Below are 20,349 nucleotides of genomic sequence, written 5' to 3' on the forward strand. Positions count from 1 at the left end.
AGCCTAACTTGTTTTTTTCAGTAGGATCTCAGTAAGTTTACTGCCTGGCTAGACTCAAATTGATGGTACCATCTTCATTTCCCAAGTAGCTGGGATTTATGTTTTTTGCCAGTCCTGGGGCTTGAACTCAGGTCCTTGAGCACAATCCCTGGGCTTTCTCAAGGTTGGCACTCTACCATTTGAGCCATAGTACCACTTCTGGCTTTTTCTACATATGTGGCATACCAAGGAATCAAACGGGTCTTTGTGTGTGATAGGCAAGCAGTCTTACCACTAGGCCAAACTCCCAGCCTAGCCACAATTCTAAATAAATCCACACAATTTGTCGATTTATTAGACCCTTTTAGCTCTCAATGAAGAGATGCTTCCATTCTTTAATTTTTGCTAAGTTAATTACTCCAACCTTCTTTTGTTTTCCATCTATAAGGAGTTCTGAGTTGTTTGTTCATTTGCCCACTGTTGGGATGTTGTGTGGACACTTCTCAGTTGATATAAAAAGTTCTCTCTTCACAGGTATTTTGAGATAGTATCTTTTCTTAATACTTTCAGAAATTTCTGGCATTGCTATTGTTATTTTTTTTTCGTGTAAACTTCATTTCCATTATGATGACACAATTGGCTCATTTAGGGGTCTGAAATGAAAAACAATATATATGTATATATTAGATTTATAAAACAAGTTTATGTTACTCATTTTGCTTCCTTTTTACATCCTCTAAGAGGCCTCTAGTATAATGGTTACTATTCTTCAAATAATGTTTTGTTCTCTCAAAAAAATTGAAAGTTTAAAATGTTTTATGAATCTTTTCAGTTCAAACATTATAACTGCTCAGAAACTTTAAGTCTCTTTAGCATAAGCATTGTGAATACATAGAAAGCTGAGGGTTCACCAGTGCAATGTTACACACAGCCAATTAGCTGATGAAGGTTAAATTTGCACCAATCCTAAACCTCACTGTCTGTGAGAAGGTCATCTCAGGCTGCTGATAGAAGCATCCATTTCCCCACCTGCTCTCCGAGAAGTCTTGTTCTCAGACAAATCTTATCATATGCCAAGGTGTGTGCAACCAATTACAGTTACCCTCATTCTTCCCTTTTTAAATATAAACTAAGTCAGATTAAAAAAGCTTCAACTATCTGAATATAGCTCTTGGCTCAAGAGGAAAAGAGGAATTAAGTGCAGGGAACTGGGACATGGAAAGCTTTACTTGAGATGCTCATCAAAGCAAAATAATGGCATCATTCTCCTTAAGTGTTAGAGATTATTAAGAAGCTTTGACTTCTGTTTTCCAAAAGGATGAGCATTAAGTAGGTCAAACTGAAAATCCAAGCATTGCAAATAGTAATATTACCAAGGTGGGAGACTCACTTTACAGAAAGATACTTATATAACAAACAACCACTGCCCTTATGAAAATATGACTTCCTTTACTAAAACCTATAAATAATAAGAATGTATGTATAGTAGACAACAATCATGGTGATGTCTTTTTTTGCCAGTCCTGGGCTTGAGCTCAGGGCCTGAGCACTGCCCTTGGACTTTCTCAAGGCTGGAGCTCTACCACTAGAGCCTCAGCACCATATCTGGCTTTTCTCTATGTATATGGTACAGAGGAATCAAACCCGGGTGTTTGTACATGCTAGGCAAATACTCTACCACTAGGACAAACTCCTGGCCTCATGGTGATTTTTTATTAATGATTATTTTACATCTTTGTTGTTTTTTCCAAATAAGGAAAAGTATATATTAGAGATCATGAATATGGCATATATGGAAGATTTTTGATGCTTTGTTACCAAATCCTCGTTGAACTATTACTTGATGAACAGAAAAATTGCTATAAACAAAGTAAGGGCAAATTCATATGGCCATATTATGCTTATAATATGTAACTTACTGAAAAAGAAAATTCACAGTTAATTCAAGGATTTATTTATTCCCAAGAATGATGTCTTAGTTATGCCAAATAAATGTCTTGCATCATAAAAGATTTCTGTTTATAGTTTTTTAAAAAATGAATAAATTGATGGCAGTTGTTTCCATACAGCTTTGAAGCATTTTCTTTTGGTCATTTCTGCTACAGATGAGACTTTTTCTTTTACTCATTAGTCATATGAAACAGATGATCCCAAATGAATTTTTTAGCTCAGAGTTGTTTTTTTTTTAACCATTCCTCCTCAGAGCAGCTGATTGAGTACATATATATTGGTTGTGCTTAAGTTTATATGATTTCTTTAATAGTTCGATTTTGTCAGAAATTACTGTCTCATGTCAGGCACCAATAGCTCATGTCTATCTATAGTCCAGGCTACTTAGGAGGCTGTATTCCAAGACAGCCCAGGCATACAAATTCATGAGAATTTTATCTTCAATGAATCAGCAAATAACTGCAATAAGAAGCATGGTTCCACGAGGATATACTAAAGCCACTAGCACAAATATGTTCATTGCAGCACTATTTACCATAGCAAAGATATGGAACCAACCCAGATGCTCCTCAGTAGATGATTAGATCAACAAGATGTGGTACTTATACACAGTGGAATTCTATGCTGCCATCAGAAAGAATGACATCGCCCCATTTGTAAGGAAATGGAAAGACTTAGAAAAAAATCATATTAAGTGAAGTAAACCAGACTCAAAGGAATATAGACTCAATGGTTTCCCTGATTTGTAATAATTAGTACACCTCTAGGACTCTCCTAGCAAAGGATTACAATAGCACAAAACCTAGATTCATCGGCCATATAGGATGAGATTAAATGAAAGGATCTCTAGGATATGGAAATAAGAGCTTTATCTTGTGTGATTGTTTTTCTTAATGTACTGTGTTATTTCTCTTCTTTTTTATTGCCCTTTGGTTTATTTCATATTGTTACTATACCTGACTATGATTATTTGAAATAGGAAAGGGAAGGGGGAAAACAAGATGAGTGGGAGGGTGTAGGGGAAGGGAAATATGGAAGATCATGAGCAGGGTTATCATTGTGTGAGAAGTAATGCACCTACTGTCTGCCGAATGTAACTGTAACCCCTCTACACATTACAATAAAAAATAAAAATTAAAAATTTCAAAGTTAAAAAAAGAGGCATGGTTCCAGGGTATGAGATGTAAGTCAAAGTTCAAGGCCTTGAGTTTAAGCTCTAATATCAGTGCACACACACACACACACACACACACACACACACACACACCATTTATCTTCAGAAAATTAAAACATTGAGTAACTGAAATGTCATAGGTTTTTCAGAAAATTAAAACTTGGAATAATTAAATTATCACCCTGTTTTTCACAATGGCAACTTGATTAACACATGAAACACACAATGAGAAACATTTGGCCTTTCTAACAATTCTTATAGCATTTATGATTCTAATAAACGTTTTAGAGGGTAATTCCAATAGAATCTTTAAAATTTCAGGGTACACCTTAGTCAATAGTAAAAACCAATGTCCCACCTAGTGAATAATTCATCTTCCTGGAGAGTAATTTTCCCCCCAGTGATCAGTTTTGATGCATTTGATTCTCTACACCGCGACCTGGAGAAGTGTAGGGGACTTGATAACAATCACTTGTGTCCAATGCTAGGTCACTTTGATTTGGACCTGTCAAAGTCAGGCCACATACAGGATTCTTAAGACACAGTTGGCCTTTGAAAGATAGATCACAGAGGAGCAATAGTGTCAGATCTGGGCATAGTACAACTCCAAGCTATAGAACAAAACTAGCTATCTGACATTGAAGGAATATAACCCAGTTCCTGAGAGCCTGGCAAGCATATGTGACAGATGACAGCAGGATCTGAGAACAGCTGCGGCCTAATGTGGAGAAAGGATGTATTCTGCAGATCAGCTTGACGAGCTTGCAGATTATTGAGGAGTGGGAAAGGGGTAATGTGACAGGGGATGGAGGCGAGGTCCTGTGACTTCAGCTGTAAGGCGAGAGCCACATGGACAGTGTAAACTGTGGAGGTTTACAAAGATGTGATCTGTATTACAGATGCACCCGCTCGACTTGGCCTTGAATGAAAAAGTCACTTCATCCCACACAGTGAGTTGTGACAACCCCTCCACAATAATGATCCAGTCATAGCCATGGCATTCAAGTTCAGGAAATAATGAGCTAATTTATAACCTCTGGGGAGCTTAAGACAAGCTAAAATGATAATCATGATATACCATGAAATCTCCCTAGGATAACTTCTGTCTTAACTGGGTCCATGACCTCTACATTCCTTCTTTAAAATAAACTATGCCATGCCAAGGACAATACCCCATTTCCACAGGAAAATGCCAACTATTCAAGGGGTGTCTTCATGGTAGTGGACAATATCAAAGCCTGAAATGGTATCGCTGGATAGGGTTCTGAACACACTGCTTGCGTAACTGTCACCATCTGCTTCACATGCCCCCAAACACACTAGACAAAGTCCACTTCCAATATATTCCAGATTGTCTTGTGTACTTTATGGTGGACTAAATCACAAACTCATTTGTCATTCAGGGAAGAAAAAAGCTATTTACGAATCCAAATTCAGTCTCAGATTTAAAGTATGTCCAGTTCTTTTGGCAGGCAGGGAACAGATTCTAGGGCCTCCCTTTCCTGCTGCTTTCTGTTTACTCTTCTACTTGGAAAGTCATCCATGTCCACCTGCATCTAGTGAGCTCGAATCTACTTAAAAGTTCAAACTGCAATAACTCCTGTGCACAGCAGGCTTATTCTTGCTCTTCTCTGCTCACATTGTATCTTAATGATAGGATTCAGGGTGCTTTGAATAGAAGTCTTCCCAATAGCATGCAGATTTTTCCACCACAATTGCATGTTGACATATTTGATTTCTCTGCTAGGACTCTGGCAGGGGTTGAGGCTGGTGCATGTAGATATGAAAACAAATGCCTGTTCAGGGAATCAAATGAAGAAAGAAAAAAAGAAATGTCATCAACTGTCAACTACTTTGGAGAAAACACATGTCAGACTGATGACTTTGAAAATCATATTAAAATATGTATTTTCCTTGGTAATGGGCAATTATTTATAAACATTGGTTCATCATCCACATGACAATTAACTTAAAATCTTTAGTTAATGAGAAAATCCCTGATGTTCCATTGTCTGAAGGTAGAAGTTAGTGTGTTTGTGCAGCATGAATTGGAATGATGCTTTGAGACATGTTTCTGCAGGAGGGATGGATATGCACTGAATTACTCAGACTCTTGCCTTGTCTCACTTTGGACCAACTGTAAGCATTGTCCATGCAGCTGGTTATGTTTAGAAATGCCATCTGCAGCCATGATGAAGATTTAATTGGTCTGTAAATATTTCACAAACACAACCTTTGGTTCTTTGAACAGTAAATTTTGCTTTTCAGTCTATGAGGCATGGGTTTTCAGTCGGATAAAGCCATACTTCCAACTCCTACTTGTTCCACTTATTAAACTGTGTGACTAGTCAAGCTTCCTCCAAACTCTCCAAATGTTTGTTTCCTCATCTGGTGAATGGGAATAATAACTTCCACCTGAAACACTTATAGAACTTACATGTGCTCATGGGTAGGAATTGCTTCACAGATTCCTTCAAGTGCAATTTCCCTTTTCCATTGTTCCCCTCTCCCACAAGCTATCTATTAGGTAGGCAGTCCATGTGCCTTAGCTTTTCTTGAGCCTATGGAGTATCTTCCTTCCATTCCCACACATTTTAAAAGCAAATGCCTATCGATCCCAGTGTATACTAGGGGATACTTGTGATTGCTCATAAAATGACACTACATTCAGCTATATTGCTGCTGTGGAAGAGTTTGAGTATGATGAGAGACTTCTTACAAGGTAGAATAATCTACTGTGAATGACTTCAAACAACTGTCCAGCTGTGCTGGATGAATATTAATTTTTTAATAAAAAATGATTTTAGTGGTACAGAAACAATCAGATTCCTTTTATCTAGTTTACCTAATCAAAGCATGATATATCTGACAATACTAAAAATTTAATATTTGCATAATATATCTAACTTAACCAAGCATGTGTGTGTGTGTGCGTGTGTGTGTGTGTGTGTGTGTGTGTGTGTGTGTGTGTTTCTTGAGTCCAGTTAAGGTTTCAAGATTGCCTTTCAGTTTCATCATATCTGTTTGCTTCTCTAGTTTGTGAGTGTTCTTTGGTGTTTCTTTGTCTTCCATGATTTTGACATTTGGAAGTGTAAAGGTCAGTGACTCTGAAGAATGCATTACAAGTTGGAATTATGTGAGGTTCTCTGCTGGTTCAGTGGGTGAGCACATTTGTGTAACTAATTCTGAACAAGAGTCAAGCATAGTGGCTCGTATCTATAATCCCAACACCCAAGAGACTGAGTTAAGAGAATCCCAAGTCCAAGGACAGCCTAGGCTACACAACTAGACTCTGTCTCAGGAAGCAACACTGTACAGGCATTTGTGAATGTCTGCTCAGTGGATAAGGGCAGTAGGTTTCTCACTATAAGTTACATTGTCCATGTGTAATTGATCAATATTTTACAAGACCGACCTTGACACTTCCTAAAGCATTCGTAACGGCATGATTTGTATGTATAAAAATATAAAAGATGGCTGGGAGTTTGGCCTAGTGGTAGAGTGATTGCCTAGCATACACAAAGACCGGGGTTCTATTCCTCGGTACCACATACATAGAAAAAAGCCAGAAGTGGTGCTGAGGCTCAAGTGGTAGAGTTCTAGCCTTGAGAAAGTCCAAGGACAGTGCTCAGGCCCTGAGCTCAAGTCCAGGACTGAACAACAACAACAATATATATATATATACATATATATACATATATATATATAAGAGATTGCTTTGTCATAGACACCAATAGGTTTCTTGAGTGCAGAGTTTTCAATTATTCAAATGTTTAAACCAAAGATAGGCATTAACCTTTACCTCAATACATAAATTGTAATATATGTATATATATATATATATATTTGCGCATTCAGCTTTAATGACAGTAGCCTTTCCTCTCAGACAGAGTTTAACTATGATGTACCTTAAGTTGCTCAGTAAATAATCTCTACAAAATTAATTTGTATTGAGCAATTTCTATTAAAAGTTTCAACAAGAGGTAGAACGTATAACTTTAAGGGATTTGACAAGATAGTTGTTTGCAGTGTAATATATTTCATATGTTATCTGATAGCACAAACTAACTAGAACTAACTAGAGTGGGAAGGATACAAGCATTTATCCCTGGGCTATGGGGTTCACATGCAGATTATCCAAGCTCTTTTTATTATCCTTCTGTTATGAGGGGTGGGGTGGGAGCTTGGTTGTGGGGCTTGAACTCAGAACCTGTGCTCCATCCTTGAGCTTTATCACTCAAGAAGATGCTCTACCACACTGAGGGACAGTACTCTTTCCAGTTTGGGAAGGGAGAGGATAATTAAAGATAAAAGTCTCAAAGACTTTCATGCCCCGGCTGGCTTCATGTTACAATCCTCTGAATTCAGCCTCCTTAGTCGTATGAATTACTGATGTGAGCCATCAGTGCCTGGCACTTCTATCTAATTTTCAAGCATGTTTAATTGCTGTATATTTGTGATTAGGAACTGTGAGCTCAGCTCCATTTTATTAGCTCAAATTTGTGTTAACCCATTAATGATAATGAATAGATTTCCCCAAACATTGTATGTGTCAGGGCTTATGTTAGGTTCTGAGAGAGATAAACTAGGAGAATATTTATTTTTATAAAGATTTTAATCAGCTAACATATTTAAATGTAAATAAAATTAGTATTCCTAAACAGGGAAAAAAACCACATGCATTATCATGTAATAATACTTCAAAGATATGGATTATATAACAGCTACAATTTGATATTATACTTAAAAAGTAAGCCGGATCTAAGAGCACTGGCTAAAGCAGTGTTTGTAATAAATGTATTAATTGTGATGTGATTGTCCTCTCACCATTACTTATTCATAGGCATCACTGTAGTTTAAAGACAAGCCCTAAACTAAGAGTGTTAATGTAGCAGAATGCTACCTAACAGCATTTTCTTGTTCAAATGTAACACAAAGTTGTGAAATTCAGCATGTGGTTGCCCAGTTTTGCCAGCACCAATGAGCATGGGATGTCTTTCCATTTCCTGGTATCCTCTTTAATTTTTTTTTTTAGGCTTTTATAGTTTTCATTATATAATTCCTTTACATCTTTGATTATGTTAATTCCTAAGTATTTTATTCTTTTGGGGGTTATTGCAAATGGGATCATTTTCTTGATTTGGCCTTCTGTTTGTGTATTGTTGGCGTAGAAGAAGGAAGAAGGATACTGGCTTTTGCAGGTTAATTTTGTAGCCTGCCACTTTGCTAAAGTGGTTTGTTAATTCTAGAAATTTGGAAGTGGAGCTTATTGGGTCACTCAGGTAGAGGATCATGCCATCTGCGAATAGGGATAGTTTAATTTCTTCTTTCCCTATGTGGATCCTTTTGATGTCCTTCTCTTGCTTTATTGTTCTGGATAAGGGTTCCAGCACTATATTGAAGAGAAGTGGAGAGAGTGGGCATCCCTGTCTAGTTCCTGATTTTAAGGTAAATGGTTCCAGTCTTTCACCATTTAGTATAATACTGGTGGCAGGTTTGTCATATATGGCTTTAATAATTTAAAGGAATGTACCTCTTATTCCTATTTTTTCTAGTGCTTTCAACATGAATGGATGTTGTATTTTGTCAAATGCCTTCTCCACATCCAGAGGAATTATCATATGATTCTTATGCTTAGCTCTATTGATATGATTTGTGAATGTTAAACCAGTCTTGCATCTGTGGGATGAAACCTACTTGATCATAGTGTATAATTTTTTAAATTTGTTTTTGAATTCTGTTAGTATTTTATTGAGGAGTTTTGCATCTGTGTTCATTAGAGAAATAGATCCATAGTTCTCTTTTTTGTTCGGTCTTTCTCTGGTTTGGGGGTGAGTGTAATATTAGCTTCATAAAATGAATTTGGTATGGCTCCTTCTTTTTCTATTTCTCAGAAGAGTTTCAAGAATATAGGTATTACTTCATCTTTAAAAGTCTTGTAGAATTTCACAGTGAAACCGTCTGGACTTGGGCACTTTTTGGTTGGCATTTCCCTGATTGCTTCCACTATTTCATTGTATGAAATTGGTTTGTTCAATTTGTTTACCCCATCTTGGATCAATGTGGGTAGCCTATATATATTTAAGAAATCATCTACACTGCTGGTGGGATTGTAAGCAAGTTCAGCCACTCTGGAATGCAGTGTGGAGGTTTCTTTAAGAACTGAAAACAGACCTTCCCTATGATCCTGCCATACCACTCCTGGACATCTATCCTGAACATCATAACCTATGATATGACACCTGCTCAGCTATGTTCATCTCTGCACTATTCACAATAGCCAGGCAATGGAAACAATCCAGATGCCCTACTGCAGATGAATGGATACAAAAAAATGTGGTATATATATATATATATGAATGGATACAAAAATGTGATATATATATATATATATATACCATGGAATTCTACATAGCCATCAGACAAGATAAAATAATGGCATCCACAGGGAAGTGGATGAATCTAGAGCAAATCATGTTGAGTGAGACAAGACAAGACCAAAGGAACAAAAGGCACATGGTATCCTTAATAAGTGACTATTAGAGCCAAACAGTACAAGAGCGAGAACTCAATATTTGGGTACCCAATGCTATGGACATGATATTGGAAATATAAACAAAACTACATAGACATAAAAATTTATGACTCTATAGACATAATGTTTTATTACATAGATTAATATGTATCTATGGCGTATAAACCCTCAGCCTAATTTTAATTATGTTCTAAAATCTAAGTGCCTGTGATTGTATATAGAGATTCCCTTCCTGAATACTTGTTTGTTAAACATGTCATTTTAAATACAATGTAAAAATCAATGCTAATAAACTCTTTAATAAAAAATTGTGAAGTTCAAAATTATTTGATAAATTGAGAGGCAATAATTCATTTTTAAAGGGAGATGCATCATGTACTTTGAAATTTGTAAGCTTTAAGCCATGACTATTAAATGGGAAAATGGTAGTGATTTAAATAATGGCAATAATAGCATCATTAATGACATCAATAACCTAACAAACTCGCAATGTGGAAATTTCTGTGAAGCAAGTAATACTCTAAGTTCAAGATATCTTCAAATTTTACCGCTTCTCATGAAATTGTGCTATATCTGATGGCCATTAAACCATATGAAGCACTAACTGGCCTCTAAATACACATTACTCAGTCTGGATACTTCAGTTTTTAAGAATTCATGAAATGCAACAGAAGATATGTGCAGGTGCATGCACAGGTTTATGAAGGAGTAGGTGTGTTTGCATAGCTGTTACCATGAAGAATGCAGATTGAAAATGCCCATATGGTACCCATAGCAAGTGGAACTACATGTTTTATTAAATATTCAACTGAATTTGTGCCATTCAGACAGGACATTCCTTACAAAGCTACGGTTTTAAGGACCACAACCTTCTATGCATTTTTCTTTTTAAAATTTATTTATCCATTTAATTTTATTGTCAGGGTGATATATAGAAGGGTTGCAGTTACATTCATAAGGTAGTGAGTACATTACTTCCTGAACATTTTTATCCCTTCCCATGTTTATTTCCCACGTTCCCTCCCCTTCACCCCTTCCTGAGTTGTAAAGTTAATTTCCAATATGTTGTCTTGTGAGTATAGCTGTTACACTGGTTCGTCCTTTGCCCTTTGTCTCATCATCTTGTTGTTTCCCTTCCCTTCTCTGATTCAAGTAAACAAATAAATGTATAAACAATACCCTGTGTTTTTCAGTAGCTTATTTATAACTTAATGGACTTATTCAATTATTTTCAGTGGGACTAATCCAATATTTCTTAAGAAGATCTTAAAATATGGCAAGCATTTGTTATTGTGATTACTGCCTCCACTGTTTTAGTACACATCAGCTCAATGTTGTCCTTAGAAATGTCTCCAGAGCCTACAGACTTTCCAATTACTGAAGTTTCTTTGGAATATAAAGCAACATTTTCATGATGGCATTCTGTGGTTGTTATTGTTTTGTTATTTCCCAAAGGGAAGCCGGAACAGAATGATGACCAATGCTAACTCCACACTTCTTTTGTTCACAAATCAAAGAGAAATGCACATTTCATATATCTAAACATATAAATGTCTTCTCACATGCCTTAGCATCTCCCTTCTGGGTTCCTTCTGAAACCAAAACCAAAAGTGCTCAGTAGCCATAATAAAGGCCTCTTTCCATGGGGTTTCTAAGCTCACTGCAAGTGAGAAACAGAGATTTCACAGTCCCCATCTGCTCGGATTTCCCAGTATAGAGATGAGTATACATTTCTAAGTGGAGCCTAAATGGTACCTTTAAGAATGGACCATCTGCATCCAACACCCCACAGGCTGCTTCTTAGCTGATTTGAAGATTATCTAGTATGAAAATAAAAGAAAACTTCCTATTAGCTCAGAAATGTGGAATGCATGATAAATAAGAAATATTTCACATGTGGATGTCATGTTAACATATTTAACTGGAAAACCTTGAATTCATCTGCTTATAATTTATTTCCATTTCCCTCTTTCCTTGAGTTCTTTGTGGATTAACTTAAAATTCTAGCATAATAGAATGTATGGCCACTTTATAGATGATACATATTTAGGGAAAAGACAAAGTAGTCTCACATTAGAAGATAGCCCATTACTATGTGGATCTATTGTGTAATCTAATGTATAAATAAGTGTAATCTCTGAATAGCCTTACTCTGCATCCTCCTTTTGGAAGAACTGCAAAATGTCATACTGTGGAGATGTATTAGAGATTATTTATGTAAGTCTGAAGTTACAGATACTTGAGTTCATATCAAGTTTTCTGTTAGTACAAGAAGTACTCTAGTAAATTTTCTTTATACTTTATTGAATGTCCTCATAAAATCAGGTACATAGTTAATTGCTAGTTGATAAGTATATGCAAAACAAGGCACTGGTGGCTCACAATTACAATCCTAGCTACTCAGAAAGCAGAGATCTACAGGATCCTAGCACAAAGTCAACCTGGGTGGAAAAGTATGTGATTCTCCATCTCCAATTAACCAGCTAATTGCCAGGCAGGGGGCATGGTTCAAGGAGCTAAAGTGTTAGCTGTGAACAGGAAAGCAGAATGAGTGCACACTCCCTGAGTATTCAGGATAGAAGGAGAGGGAGTAGATACAAGTCAGGGGCAGAAAGCTCATCCTGTAATCCTAGCAGGTTGGGAAGCAGAAGATGGGAGATCAAAGTTTGAGGCTAGTTCAGACAGCAAAGTTGGTGAAACATTCTCAGCACATAGCTGGGTGTAGTGGTGCATGCCGGTCATCCCAAGCTTCATGGGAAGATCTTAGTTCCAAACCAATGTAGGCAGAAAGGTCCAAGAGACTCCATCTCCATGGAGAAAAGCTAGATTAAGTAGTGTGTGCCTGTGATTCCAGCAATTTTGAGGAGCCTAAAGTAGGCAGAGTGTTCTAAGGAACCCGATCAAAACCAAGTAGTTGTGTGAGAAATAAAAGTACATATCCTAAATATATAAATGACAGCATTGCAATGTCTCCCAAAGTTATGCTGTAATTTTATCTAGGAAAAGAATCTTCAGGCCTCAAGTGTGTCCTAGTGGTAGAGTGCTTGCTTAGAGTTCATGAAGCCCTGGGTTCCATTCCTTGGTGCCACATATACAGAAAAAGCTGGAAGTAGCGCTGTGGCTCAAGTGGCATAGTGCTATCCTGAAGCAAAAGTGCTCAAGGGCAGTGCCTAGGTCCTGAGTTCAAGCCCCAGGACTGGCAAAAGAAAGAAGGAAAGAAAGAAAGAAAGAAAGAAAGAAAGAAAGAAAGAAAGAAAGAAAGAAAGAAAGAAAGAAAAGAACGAAGGAAGGAAGGAAAGAAGGAAGGAAAGAAGGAAGGAAGGAAGGCGGGCAAGAAAGAAAGACAGAAAGAAAGAAAGAAGAAAGAAAAAAGAATACAGTATAGGTCACAAACAACTCAAGGTATATAAATTTGCTTTTAAAACATGTTTTTAACATGCTTTAGAAAAATCTTCTTGCCTAAAGAAAATTGAAAAATAAAGTTTCTATGCGCTTTATTTGTTTTCAGGTCTATTTTTGTTTTTGCTGATACTGGGGATTTGATCTCCAACTTTGCTCTTGCTAAGCAAGCATTCTGCCATTTGAGCTACCCCCACTCCAGCCCTTTTTGCTTTCAGCTATTTTTCAGATAAGGTCTTTGTACCTAGCTTATCCTCAAAGATGATTCTCCTACCACAAAATCTCATATAACTGGAATTACAGGAGTGCTATCACCACATCTGGCTTGTTTTAGAGATAGAATCTCATTGACATTTTTTTCTCCAGGATAACCTGAAACCACAATCCTCTCTGTCTCATAAGCAGCAGGGATTACAGGCATATATCACGATTTCTGGACAGAGAGAAGTTTGAAAATCAAAATTATAAAGTTTATTTTTCACAGGTTAAGCTAAATGAAGTTAAAAGTTTTTAGGAAAAATTAATATGAAGCTCAAAATTCAAATGTTCTATGATCTCTCATTTTATAATGTTTATCATAAAATGTCATATCTGGCCAGGCACTTAAATATTTTTCCATTGCTGGCTGTGGCTTAATTTATAAAAAAAAATTAAAAATATGATTCTCTTTCCTTTATGTTCAGATCTAATGAGATATTTTCTAATGATAATAAGCACTGTTCCCTAAAACAATGTTAGTACATCTTATTCTTAGTTTGCAATTCAATGACATTTAATTTGTTTCATTCTAAAACTTTTTGGTAATCCTTTAGTACATATTCTAAAATAAAAATGTGAGTGTCATAAAGCAGGACTTGAGAAGGAAATATGATCAATTAACCTTACTTTGTGGATTTTCTCCTAAAAAATGAGTTGATAAGATCACATTTTCTGAAGGACTTGTCAGCTTATGGGAAGTCCCATGATGTAGTTCCCATGCTAACCCTCTTCAAGTTGGTCTTTTCCTACAGCCATGTGGTATCAGCATCTGTTATACATCTGCTCGTTCCTAGGTCTATGTTGTAATCACCAAAGCTAGAGACTTAGAAGTTGCGAGGAAGGAAATGGAAAAAAGAAAGGAAAGAAGGAAGGAAGGAAGGAAGGAAGGAAGGAAGGAAGGAAGGAAGGAAGGGAGGGGGAGATAGGGAAGGAAGAGGGAGGGAGGGAGAGAGGAGAGGAGGGAGGAAGGAAGGAAAAGAAATAAGGAAGAAGGAAAAGAAAGGAAGGAAGGAATAAAGAAAGAAGAAAGGGAGAAAGAGAAAAAGGGGAAAGATGGAAGGAAAGACAAAGAAAGAGAAGGAAAAGAAGAGGGAAAGAAAAGTAGGAAAGAAGGTAGGAAAGAGGGGCTGGGAGTTTGACCAAGTGATAGAGTGCTTGCCTAGCATGCACGAAAACACAGGTTCAATTCCTCAGTACCATATATATAGAAAAAAGTCAGAAGTGGTGCTGTGGTTCAAGTAGCATGAAAAAAAACCCCAAGGACAGTGGTCAGACCCTGGACTCAAGCCCAGGACTCCCCCCCTCAAAAAAAAAGGTAGGAAGGAAATAAGGAATGGAGGGAGGAAAAAAGAAAAGGGGAGGGAAGAGAGAGGGAGGAGCCAGGCACAATGGCTCACAACTGTAATCCTTGCTATTCAGGAGGCTGAGATCTGAGCATCAAGGTTCAAAGCCAGCCCCAGCACAAAGGGACCTGAGACCCTTATCTCCATTTAACCTCTAGAAACAGGAAGTTGGGTTTGGCTCAAGGGGGTAGTATTGTAGCCTTAGATGAAGAGCTCAGGGACAGCACCCAGGCTGAGTTCAAGCCCTGTGACCCACAAGAAGAAGAAGAAGAAGAAGAAGAAGAAGAAGAAGAAGAAGAAGAAGAAGAAGAAGAAGAAGAAGAAGAAGGAGGAGGAGGAGGAGGAGGAGGAGGAGGAGGAGGAGGAGGAGGAGGAGGAGGAGGAGGAGGAGGAGGAGGAGGAGGAGGAGGAGGAGACAGAAAGACATAGAAGGAGAAAAGAAGGAAAGGAAGCAAAGAGGGGAAAAGGGAGAGGAGGAAGAAGAGACAGGGAAAGTGGATGTTGTGGATGTTGTGTGTACTATGTGGCCTTTCACAGTAATAGAGATGATTTGATTCATTTGCTTTTCCTGCCTTCACTCCACCCTTCACCATAGTCTAATGAGATTAGACCAAGTGACTTAATATCAGACAGCTAATTCAGGGCACCTTCAGTTAGGGAAATGAAACAGTCCACAAGGGTTATCACAGCTTAGTGAGTTATTAATATTAGCTAGTAATGAGTCAGTAGTAAGTTATTAGAGTTCAGGGAGTGCTTCAAATGCCTATAATTGCAGCATTTGGCATGCAAAGACAGGAGTATTGGCAAATTTAAGGCCTAACAGGGCTACAGAGCAAGAATCTGTCTCAGAAAACAAAAAAAGGTTATTTATCCCAGAAAATATTTTGTGAACATATATCATCAGGTTAATGACTATAATAACTGATTTCTGTCATTCTTGTAGGATTGTGGTTTGTTGATTCGCCCGGACGAAGCCTGTGGATTGCAACCCATTTCTTCAGACTACATTGAAGCCATTTCACAGCCTGATCTAGAGAGCTGCCCATCTGGGGACACGAAAGGTGACTATTACATTGGATATCATGTCTTTTAAACAAACTTCTTTAATAGATAAGTGTATACTTACTTCATCTATTCTTCTTACGATAAAAAAAAATTCAGGGGTTTGTGTGAACTGCGATGCATATGATGAATGTAAATTCAGAGTTTCAACATTTGAAACACTTTGATTAGCCGAAATCTTTTCCCTCTTCCCTCTCTTCTTAATATTTCATCCACTGATGCAGGCCTAAAGTCACTTTTGTGGGGAACCTTCTTTATGCTTTTAATTTGTTACCATATATATTTCATAGCAGTCTGTGCTTTTTGCCATCACAATCAGAGTCAATTAAATAATTAATTGCATATTTGATTGACTGTGTGAAATTCCATCAGGAATATCAGTTGCATGAGGACAGTGTGCTTTGTTCATATGGTATCAACTCACTTGATACCATAATTTGCACATACTAGGGAGAAAATAAATATCAAAGAACTCTCACGGATACAAGTTCATGTTTAAAGACTCTTTTTGAATTCAAACAATCCATAGGTATAACCATTAATGTCACCCTGTATTGCGATCATTAATAGAAGTAGGAAAAGGGCCGAGAGTTTGGCCTAGTGGTAGAGTGCTTGCCTAGCATGCATGAAGACCCGGATTTGATTCCTTGGTGCCACATACATAGCAAAAAGCCGGAAGTGGTGCTGTGGCTCAAGTGGTAGCCTTGAGAAAAAATCCAGGGACAGTTCTCAGGCCCTGAGCCCAAGCCCAGGGCTGGCAAAAAAAATAGGAAAATTAAGTCATCAAAATCAGATTACAGTGTTAAATCCTGCCTAGGCCCCAAGTGACTGGGAATGAGACTTCTATGGTGCTACTCTCTTCATTCCCTGTTTTTTTCTTGCCCAGCAGTCTTGTTTCAGTGGAGATAACAGAGTCAAGCCAGAACTAGGACTAAATATTCCATCCAAAGTGATAAAACAGGAAGGAGCATCTTCTCCAGGCTACTTACTTGGTTACTGTTCCGCCCTCCTGATCTCAGGCCTCCCCTCCTCTAAAGAAAGTACCCAGGGCCACTTCTCCCTATGCCATGAACTTCACACTATTGCTGCATGGGAAATGCATCTCCCAAATGAGCAGGGCAAATTGCAATTTGGCACACACAGTTACTAAACGTGGGCATGTCCCTGTTCATGTCATGTGTTCTAAATAATAAATTCCAGTCAGTGCATGGGGAGGGATTTATTCATTATGGTGTGTCAGGTGGTATGATTTGTGAGTCTCTGCTAAATGAGACATGCTGTTAATGTACGAAGGACATGGTGATATATCCAGTTCGATTTTTCTAAATTAGATAACCATTATGACAATCATAAAACAACTGAATTGTATTTCTCCTACTGCACCAAGTCAAAAGTTATTTGACAATCACTCTCATGACTGTGGGATTTCCTGTGTTGTGGCTGCTTTTCCTTGCCCATTCAGTGTGTGATCATGTCCATCCAGCTCTGCACATGCTATCTCTGTGTCTAGACCCTGAAGGAAAGGTTGTTATAGACTAGCAGACCTGCTGTTACTTGATTACATGGGTTTAATATGGCACAAGTTTAGTTTCTTCCAGAAAAGTTTGCAAATGTAAGTCCTCTTATTCCAGCCCTTTTCCACTTCTCTCATTCCCCTCTCAGCCTCCTTCCCTCCATTTGAACTGATCAGGCTGCCTTAGGGCTCCTGGTTCTTTTCAGCACTCATCATCCCAGACGAAAGTCCTATTCCTATCATCTCATCTTCTGAGGTTGCATCTTGTTCATCCAGGGAGCCTTTCTCCACTGTATTCCCTGTCCTACTTTTCCTTCTCCTTCTCCCTCTCCCTCTCCCTGTCTTTTTCCCTCTGATCATCCAGTATGGGGAGGCCACAACACAGGGAAATCCAATGTTGGGAAAGCCAGTAAAGATGAAAATGTATGTTCATTTCCTTTTTATCTAATCATTTTTATCCTTAAGTTTTATAATTGACGTACTATACAAATACAGGAGTATCAGTACATATATCACAGTGTGCGTGTACTACTACGTCAATGGTGCCTGAACCATACATTTTTACTGATGACTTCCCTAGATTAGATGTTTCTCCAGAGCTTGGATTGCCCTTGTTCATTCTGCAGTGTATAATATATGACTAAGTAAGGTTACTGAAGACCCACACTCTTCTCTCCCTTCCACTGATGATATTGAACAGAAGGGACATAGTCACTGGATGAAATTTTCCTCTCATGGCTCCAAAAGATCCGCACATGTAGAGTTATTCAGGGAGGTCAGGACTACAATTTTGCAGAGAGTATTATTGGCTGTCAAGATAATTCTTTCTTTGGTAGCAGAATCCTGTCCTGTTAAAAAGACAAGTAGCTTTTGAAGTTAGGTAGAAGGATGTGTTTGCTTAGAATGTCTAAGTTTAGCTTACACAGCCGAACAGACTGATCCTATTAGCACGTTATAGTTATTTGAACCCAACGTCTCCCACGGGCTAAACAGGCACTCTACCACTGACATATATTCTCATCTGCTGGGGGTTTTTAGTCCTCAGTCCCTCCCACCAACCTGCAGGAGGGATAGGGGATAGGGAGGACACGCCCCGACCAGGACAAGCAGGAGGGGGGGGGCGGGGGGCGGGGGGGGGGGTTGGGAGATAGGTAAAGAAGGGGAAAGCGAGGGGGGGGGGGAGCTATCCCAGAGGTAGCCTTACTTTACATCACAAACCACAGCCATGCCTAACAACTAGGTAGCAGGCACCATCTCAGCCAAGTGCCATCCCAAAACCAGGAAATGAGCACTGGGCCATGAGTTAGGCCTCTTTTTCTACAGCATAGGTTTCCATCTCCCTGATGTGATGTGCCCCACACTCAGCCTCAAGGATCTATACTTTTTGCAAGACAATATACTGATATGAAAATATCTTTTTCAACAACAGTAGCTAATATACTTTGAATGTCTGTTTTTATTATAAACTTGATTAAATAATTAAACTATAAGATACAATCAGTGACAAATATGAGAAAAGATAATTCTGTTTTGTTTTTGTTTTTCTGTGTATGTGGTACTGAGGAATGGAACTCAGGGCTTCGTGCATGCTAGGCAAGTACTCTACCACTAGACCAAACTCTCAGCAAGAAAAAATAATTTTATTCTTGAGAAAGAAGATATGTTAATTGGGATCCCTGAATGAAAATTAATAAACAACAGCTCAACAACCCAAATTGCATTGTGTGTGTGTGTGTGTGTGTGTGTGTGTGTGTGTGTGTGTGTGTGTGTTCACTGGTCCTGATGCCAGAATTCAGGGACTAGGGCTTGAACTTAGACCTGGACACTGTCCCTGAGCATTTTTGCTTAAGGTTAGTGCTCTATTACTTATGCTATACTTCCATTTCTGGCTTTTTGATGGGTCTCATGTACATCCCCTCCAAGGATGGCTTTAAACTGTGATCCTCCTGAGTATTTAGGATTATAGCTGTAAGCCACCACTACCTGACACAAGTTACATTTTAAAGAAAGTAAATATTGAAAATATTTCACCATGCTTTCTTTTTAGCAATAAATTATGACAATATTCTAATAACTATAATATTAACTATATGGATTTTAAAATCTTTAACAAAAGCCACTTTATTTTCTGACACTATAAAGCCAAGAATTGATGCTAATATTTACAGATTTGTATTTCATTGTAGCCCCTCAATCACAATATTTGACTTTTTCTTAATTGTTATTACCCAATCTACTCCACTTACATGACTGAAATCTAACTAGCATTCCACATATACCCATAACTACAAATAAAATAATCTATCATACATGTTAGTGTAATTCCTTAGAATATTATTCCTCAAAACATGTGTTGGAGTCTATTTCAGAAGGCATAACTTTGATTCATTCATTCAGTGTTTAAATTTATAACACAGAATTTATATCCCTCTTTTTGGACAATTTTAGTCAAGAACTGATGTCACTCAAAATGCCAGAAACTTCAGTCCTGCAAATGTTATGCAGATGGCTATTTCAAGCAGCAGTAGAAATTCTCAATAAATAAATTCTCAAAAGGCAAGTTATGATGGTATAAATATCTAGTGGTAGAACCATTAGTCTTCAGAGACCAAATCAGGCATCTTTTATATTCATACGATTTTATGCCCACATATTAATTACACCCATGTTTGAGTCTTACTATTGACCTTTATTTTCTTCATACTTAGCAGCAAGGGCCCAAGAAGGACCTCCACATGCAAAAATGAGCTGTCAGCAAGGATAGGAGATATAAGGGTCCTTGGTACAAACAGGATGAGTGTACTCTGGGATCTGGTGAGACTTACGGGAAAAAAAAAATTTATGGCACTACCATAGTCTATCATCCCATTAAAAAGAAAATCAGCAACAGTTGTTTAAACATAGTCCTGGCCAACACATGAGCCCTCTGAATAAATTCTGCTTTTTAAAATAAAGGGAAAAAAATCATTACAACAACAACCAGCTTGTGGGTTTTCCTACTAATGGTACCAAAGAAGCTATTGTACATATTTTATTTTCAATTTAGGATCTTATGCTAATCTAGCCTAGCGGGATAACAGCATCAACAAATTAGAGACTTGATTCCATATAGATCTGCCATGATCGCATGACCAGT

The 20,349-nt window shown here is 37.8% G+C and overlaps 1 protein-coding gene across 2 annotated transcripts in view; it reads left to right on the forward strand.

Annotated features, from left to right (window-relative positions):
- Positions 1-20,349, forward strand: part of Cped1 (cadherin like and PC-esterase domain containing 1) — a 252,245-nt gene that overhangs the window by 189,989 nt on the left and 41,907 nt on the right. For both annotated transcript variants that reach the window (XM_090333210.1, XM_090333211.1), the window contains exon 17: positions 15,582-15,699. In XM_090333210.1, coding sequence (XP_090189336.1) covers positions 15,582-15,699 — 118 coding nt within the window. The remainder of the gene's footprint in view (positions 1-15,581; positions 15,700-20,349) is intronic.

Source organism: Megascapheus bottae, chromosome 5 (assembly GCF_031878675.1).
Source record: "Megascapheus bottae isolate mThoBot1 chromosome 5, mThoBot2.hap1, whole genome shotgun sequence".
Lineage (NCBI taxonomy): Eukaryota > Metazoa > Chordata > Mammalia > Rodentia > Geomyidae > Megascapheus > Megascapheus bottae.